The sequence below is a fragment of the Triticum dicoccoides genome, chromosome 6A (assembly GCF_002162155.2).
Source record: "Triticum dicoccoides isolate Atlit2015 ecotype Zavitan chromosome 6A, WEW_v2.0, whole genome shotgun sequence".
In the NCBI taxonomy this organism is placed as follows: domain Eukaryota; kingdom Viridiplantae; phylum Streptophyta; class Magnoliopsida; order Poales; family Poaceae; genus Triticum; species Triticum dicoccoides.
In genome coordinates, this window is record NC_041390.1 from 427896462 (window position 1) to 427903774 (window position 7313).

The 7313-nt window shown below is 43.4% G+C and overlaps 1 protein-coding gene across 2 annotated transcripts; it reads left to right on the forward strand.

The window, feature by feature from the left end:
• The first annotated feature begins 752 nt into the window (after positions 1-752).
• On the forward strand, positions 753-7313 carry LOC119317108. Of its 2 annotated transcripts, none has more exons than XM_037591506.1 (5): positions 753-910; positions 990-1134; positions 1239-1361; positions 1445-1529; positions 6507-7313. In XM_037591506.1, the coding sequence occupies exons 1-5, from the start codon at positions 822-824 to the stop codon at positions 6674-6676; spliced, it is 612 nt and encodes a 203-aa protein (XP_037447403.1). In that variant the 5' UTR covers positions 753-821; the 3' UTR covers positions 6677-7313. The 2 variants fall into 2 exon arrangements, with proteins under 2 accessions (XP_037447403.1, XP_037447404.1); XM_037591507.1 differs by having other exon boundaries at positions 993-1134.

The following is a 7313-nucleotide window of genomic DNA, read 5'->3' on the forward strand; positions in this document are numbered from 1 at the left end:
CTAGCTCATAATGAGACAAGAGATGGAAGGAGGATTGAAGCCCCACATGAAATCATAGAGAGAGTTTGCTCTCACGTGAAGGAATGGAGAGAGGTTCATGCAAAGTCTCCCAGAATCACCAAACCAGCGGCCGTTCAACGGTGGTCTGCGCCAGATGAGGGGTGGATCAAAGCGAATTCCGATGGAGCGATCTCAAGACACGGTGGAAGAGCGGGAGGAGGAGTAGTGCTGCGAGATGCGAATGGTGGCTTCCTGGCGAGTGCGTGTCACCTGTTCCCGCAGGTGGTCGATCCTGAAGTGGCCGAGATCATGGCATGCAAACGGGCCCTTCGGGTAGCAGCGGATATCAATGTGCAAAAGGTGCATCTTGAACTGGACTGTCAGTCGCTTGTACATGTGCTCAAACAACCAGAGAAGAACTTGTCAGTAATGGGACCGTGGCTTGAGGAGATCAAGACGATGCTCCGTTCGTTTGAAGATTTCAGAGTTTCTTGGGTTAGGCGTTCAGCAAATGTTGCCGCGCATAAATTAGCAAAAGTAGGTGTAGGTGAAGAACTTTGTAGGATTTGGGTTGGCACACCTCCAGATTGTATTTTGGATGTAATTACGGACGAGATCCCAAACTTCGTTTTAAGGTAATAAAGCGGCGACATTTACCTCAAAAAAAAATAGAGATTAGGAATAGAGATGTCATACTACGTATGTACTCCCTGTGTCAAAAATGCTATTATGGCACAGACGGAGTAGAAGAATTTATTCAATAATCCTACGAACCAAACAGAAGACATCTCGCCGTCGCCGAAGAGTGCCCCGCCGTGCGAATGCCATCTCCGCCGCCTTCACTCTCATCGCTATGCCGCTGCCTGTGCTTCCTCCTGACCATCCTCTTCCTGCTCTCCTCCGCGCGCAGGTGCGCTTCTTTCGTTGCCTCCATCCGCGGCTCTTCCTTGTACTGTGCGCCAACACCTCCCCCGTCTGTACCCCCGCAGCAGCCTGGAGGAGGCCAGGGCCCTTAGCGTCGGCGATGAGCTGGTGGGCGAGACCATCCCGCTTCGCTACGGCCGGAGGCTCTACAGGCTCGCCGAGCTACGGCCGCCCGCGTGGTACGAAATCAAGATCTCCTATCCGACCTCCGTACGATCCTGCCCTTCCCATCGACTGAAAAAGAAGAGGATAAGAAACCTTTTTCACCAGTCAATTGCAGCTTCTGCTGCTGAAGGCTCTGCTTGTGTTTATAGATACCGTCCAGCTTCTCGATTCGCCTCGTGAACGGTCCTAATGCCGTTGAGGATTTGGGGAGTAAGAACAGGAGGTTGCTCAACACGGAGAAGATAATTTTCAAGGCTGAGAGGACCAGGCCGGTTGGTATTCAGCAACTCTTTAACCAGATCTGTTGTTAGGCTGCGATGATGATTTTACAATGTCTGTTTGTGACCGAATTTAGGTTTATGTTCTTGTCATGGTGGAGCCTGAGGGTGTGGTTGCAAAGCCAAATGTGCCAGAGCGAGAGCTTGCCCTGTTCAACATTGGTATGCTAGTGTTGTTTCATTACAGTTCATTTTCCCTAGTGATATTCAGAACTGAATAGTCATTGGTATGCTAATAGTAGTGTTTATATATGTTTCCTGTTTCCGCTGATATTCATTCATATCCAATTAGTCTAACTAGGACAGAAATTTTAGTAACTGTACTGACCATGCTGAGCAAACTTACCATTAGATTGGTCTGGTATGTAGTTTGGTCACTTTTGTGCAATCCCATAGAATGAATCTTAGTTTTCAGCAACATCATTTATTTGAAATCTTGGCTGACCCTACTCATTGCTCAATGTTTGTTACCCGGTTTAACTAGGAAGAAAAGGTCAATCCTAACAGGCTTAATAAGTGCTTGAAATTTGGATAACACCTTTCACACAACAAAATAATTTACCGATTTTGTACCTTTTCTTCTTCGCATAGGAGGTTGCACCCCTGGCCTCGGCATCGAGCAATGCACACTGTCTCTTTATTTATTTGTTGGGTTTAATACAAAATTATCTCATCATAAAGACTGAAGCAATACACCCATGCTACAACTCATGCATCAAAAGTCTACTGCTAAGCCGCCATCCATATTGGGGAAATAAACCCTGTGCTTAGCAAAACTCGTCCATATCCACTAACAATGAGCACACACTCCCACAAGAACTTCCGTCTTAAGCGGTCTATCAATACCCAAAAGTCAATTCCCGAACATATTAGAAATACTTCTATGCGGCACAAGGTTCAAAGCCACAAAAATCTCTCACCACACTAATTGAGCAAAGGGGCATGTGAAGAATAGATGTGGCATCAGTTCTTTTTTACAAAAGCAATATGCTTGCCTCCCTTCCAAGTGTGTTTCGCCAAATTATCATTTGTTATAATCACTCCGAGCAGAGACTTCTTGTGAAGGATAGCCTGACATACTAATGTATACTACTAGTTAACCTGTAATACTAATGTGTATGGGTGAAGGAGATGATCTGCAGCCTGAAAATTTAAATGATATAGACATAGGACTAAGATCCAGTGACTTCACTTGGTGAAGTCATGTTGCAACTTTAGGCTCTTCATCTCCATCCAAAACAGATCCAATGGTCCATATCACACAAAGGCAAAAAGTTCACTTGGCCAGTTTTGCAGCCCAACAGCGACAGAACACTGCTGGTAGGATTCAGTTAAAACAGATTACATGCCAACTATCTAATCTTCATTTCTGAATATATAAACTGCATGTCTATAGCTGTTTCAACATACAGGAAGCGAGGTTATCATTTGGCTGTACCTTCCACTTAGCTGAAATAAATAGATCATACATGCACATACATATTTTTACTGACAATACTCATGAAACAGATTATATAGTAGCATTTGACATTGAAAGGCTGCATCATAGAACATCCAAATGCTACAGCAAAAAATGCCAATGTCGAGTAATCATTCAAGTACACAAAAGCAGGCCATTTCACTTGTACACTTAGGCCAAAAGAGACTATGGTTAAACCCCAAAATATTGTAGTTAGTCCTGTCCAAAATACTACCTAACCACTTTGAAGATACTAGATCAGATCATCATAAAGATATGATCGTCAACTCGTGAAGTTGTCAAGAGCTCGGTAAAGCTGCCGATTGCATCATATTCTTGACGCTTCTCACTTTCTCCCATGGGACTCCCTCCTTTGTTTGTGCCATCGTTCTCCACTTGCACTTGAGGTTGCTGGCTATCTTTTTTCTTTTGTTGTTGCTGCTGCCAATGTAAATGAGAAATCATTTTGTTAGTTTAGCAATGAATAACAACTCATTATAGATACATACTGCAGCTTACCTTTGCTCCTTTTTTTGTTGTTGCCGCTGATTTAGTTGGCTTTCGCCCCTTGCGTAACTTCTCAAACCAAGTTAGCTTCCTTCTTAAATTTTTAGATGGAACCTCCTTTTTCTTCAGTCGTGCTGAACTAAGCAACTCATTGGCTTGCTGCACATTTGGATCAACATTTTCTTGGTCATTGGAACATGCATTTGTAGCACTCGTAGCTGATGCATTGAGTTTATCCTCTAGTTGTGGCCAAACACAATGCATTCGCTAGCAGCAAACGACATTCGGGAGAGTTGGCTATTTTATATGCCATATCATGAAATTTATGAGACATGTCTTTGTACCAAAGTTGAGCTTCCAATTTTGGATTTTCTACCACTTTCCTTCCTTGCCTATCATGTATACTTCCATTTCGTGCTTCTCTAGTCCATCTCTTTAGGACATAGTGTGGTGGCAATGTCTTTACATTCATCAAATCAAGAACTTTCAAACTATGTCCACACAATATTCCCGCTCTATGGAACATTTGACAACTACATGAAACTCTTTGGTTCAAAGGATCACCAACCACTATGCGCTCCTCCTCCTCCTCATAAGTCAAATCACCATGCAACCTCTCAATAGTAACAGCGAATTTGTTATTTTCATCCAACACTCTAGTGCAAGCAGCCATGGATCTTTCATATTCACTTTGGAAAGCTTCAAGAATAGTCGGAGTGTACACTTTGCTTGCTTGCACCAACATCCGTGTGCTCATTTTTATTCTTGGCAACTTTTTTCTTGCCTCATATTCCGATTCCAATTCCTTTCTTCTTTTTACTTCAACTGTTCTCTCAAAATGCATCAAGAATCGAACAATATGGAAATCAGATTTCAAATGGTTCTTCAATGCCGCTTGGTTCGCAAATGATTTTTTTGGTCACGGCAAGTATATCCAAGGTTAATCGGTCCACCAACTTGACGAGAAGCAAACTCATGTGCAGCTTGTGGCATAATGCCGGAATCATCAGCGGTTTCAATTTCAAAAGCTTGTCTTTCTGAAATCTTTCTTTGGGATATCATCAAGTGGCGAGTTTGTGGCAATTGCAGCAAGTGGTTGTGTTCAAGCACAACCTCGGTTACTTCATAATTTCCGGCCTCTCGATCCAATTGAAAACACATATGAGCTTGGCAGTCAGTTCTTGTTTCAGCTCTAAAACGCTTTGGTGCACGATCAGTTTACCCTTTTCTTTGACGACCCTCGTTGGAACAAACAAATCTGCATGAACCAACCTTACCATCAAGTCTACTTTTATTTGTGTATGTCTCTCACATCAAAGCCGGTGTGACCCCCATATGCATCCCAAAATGCCCAAGCCTCATCTACACTTCTGAACCTCATACCAACTTGAGGTATTCCCTTACCAATTTCTGTCATCCCACAACACTGAAAATTGTGAGGCATAACAGAATTCTCGATTTTCAGAGCAGAGCACTCATGCTGATTTCAGTTACTCACACCTGAAAAAAGTTCAGTTAGTGACAATATTAGTATGCTAGAGTTCAGTTAGTATGCTGGAGATGTAGTTTTACTTACATATCACTAAAATAAATCAGTTTCAGTTTAGTAAAGTTAATTAAAATATGACTAACAGTAATCAGTTTTACTTAGATATGACTACATGTACTGAATCTGTACATGAGCCTGATCGGTAATCAGTTTGCTTATGTACTGAACCTGATTGGTACTAGTATATGGACCTGTACATGTACTGAACTTGTACGCCCGGCCAATTGGCCATGCCAAACCTCATGAGCTACATACATGTACTGAACTGGCCAGCAGGGACATGTAAAATTACCTCGCGGGCGTGACGCTGATGGACTTCTCCTTCAATGGCGGCAGCGATGGACTTCCCCTTGGCGGAACGATCTTGTAGTGGTGGCGTGTCCCTACTCCTCTCCTCCGGTGGCGGCCGCCCCTGCTCTCCTCCAGCGACGGTGCGACCTCAACTGGATGCGGAATGGCAGAGGTCCCGCCCGACGGCAGCGGCGGCGGCGGCACGCGTGGCCCTCGTACTCCTCCGGCGGCAGCCCGCCCCTCCCTCTCCTCCAGCGACGGTGCGGCCGCGTGGCTCCTTTTCCTCTTTGATGCGGCGGCCGGCGCGGCCGCGCGGCTCCTGTTCCTCTCCGATGCGGTGGCCGGCGCGGATCCCTTGCTCTCTCTCCGTGATGCTGCAGTGTGGTGCGGTTCCCCTTCCTCTCCGATGCGGCGGAGCAGCGCCGTCTCCCTGTACGACACGCCGGCGCGGCGCGGGAGAGCGAAGCAGATTCCGGCGAAGTGTTTTCTTCAGTCCGCCCTCGTCCAAAACTGCTAAGTGCTGAGGGCTTTTGCCTTTGTGTGATATGGACCGTTGGGTCTGTTTTGGATGGAAATGAAGAGCCTAAAGTTGCAACGTGGTGAAGTCACTGGATCTCAGTCAAGCCACCAAAAGTAACCAAATGATATAGACATTCATAGGTCACTGGCTTTAATGGATAAAAATTCGAGAGTGGTCTTGAGAAGTTGGCCCTGGTAGAGATCTTGGGTTTATACATTATGAATTCCGACAGAAGCAATTCTCAGTTGGAAATATCTAAAATTGGCTCTTGAACATTGGTTCTATACACAGACCTTGGAATCTTCGATTTAGGTTCACGATTCCTCGTTTTTGTCCTGGTGATTAATTTTTTTATACAGCTAAGCTTGGTTACTCCAAGGACATGTGAATTAGCATAAATGAGTAGGTGCAGTGATACTGTACACATAAGCAACAATAACTATAAGTAGTAAGTTTCTGTATTCACAAAGCAGAAATGTGCAGCTTATTTACTCTGAGACCATCTGATGACATCGATACGTAAGCCCAAACCTGTCTGGTAAACTGTGGCTTGCGCATATTCAGTGGTTTCTATTATAAATCATTCACCGTCCTCATCTCACAAAAGGAATTTAGAAAATTGCATAGCATGAGCTTCACTGAAAATAGTTCCAGTCATTCTCTTTGAATTTGTCAAATTATTTAGATCTGGTTATGCATTTCTTTGCTCTTGGCCATCATTGCCTGGCCCTTGTATAGATTAGATTGATAGTTTGATGCAAGCACCTAAACAGCATGTCTAATACAATGTGTGTGATTTCCATTGTTGTGCAGTTTGCGACGAACTTTTGCTCGGGATCCCACATTTTGCCTGGTGGGTGGGAACTGCAGCATTAATTTGCATTGTGTTGGCATCAATAGCACCATATTTCCTCCCGCTGCACAAGCTACTTAACTATGAAGCTGCAGAATTGAGCAGCGTTGATGCAGCTAAGCTTTCCTGATAAGGCCGAAATGTGAACTATGAATGTTCAGTTTTGTATAGCAGGCTAGTAATATACATCGGTACATGTACAGATGTGGAGTTTTTAAGCTTGAGCTCAAATGCTCCCGTGTGAACAGTAAATTTGAAAAAATAGAAAAAAATTCTGAATATTTTTTGTGGCAAACTTTAAAGAATGTTTGGAGTGCATGCGAAAATTCATCACAAAATCACATCGGTGCAAGGCGTGGTAGAAAACAAAATCGATACTATGAAAATGTTACTTTCAAACGCATTTTGAGCGCTGATTTTTTTTTTAACACGACTTGCTTCAATGTGATTTCATGATGAGAATTTGCATGCACTTCGAACATTTAAAGTTTGCCATAAAAGAAAATCAGATTTTTTTGCATTTATTTTATTTTATATTTTTCATGGCAGGAGCATTTGAGCTCGAGATTAGAAGGATACTTTGGCCAACCTTCTTCTTTCTATATTTTTTGCATCCTATTAGTCGCAGCTGTACACAAATCTGATGGCGACTGCACCCTAGAGTTCAGCACTAGATAATTTTTGGCTAGTTTAGATATCTATCACTCCATGTGGCAAACCTCCAAATTTCCCATGAATTTTAGATGTCATTTTCCATCTTCATTTTA

Excerpts from the sequence above, each read along its gene's own strand:
- LOC119317108 (XM_037591506.1), top strand. The coding sequence starts at position 822 with ATGCCATCTCCGCCGCCTTCACTCTCATCGCTATGCCGCTGCCTGTGC. Across the intron at positions 911-989 it reads CTGCTCTCCTCCGCGCGCAG|CAGCCTGGAGGAGGCCAGGG; the intron begins GTGCGCTTCTTT and ends GTACCCCCGCAG. Across the intron at positions 1,530-6,506 it reads GCTTGCCCTGTTCAACATTG|TTTGCGACGAACTTTTGCTC; the intron begins GTATGCTAGTGT and ends ATTGTTGTGCAG.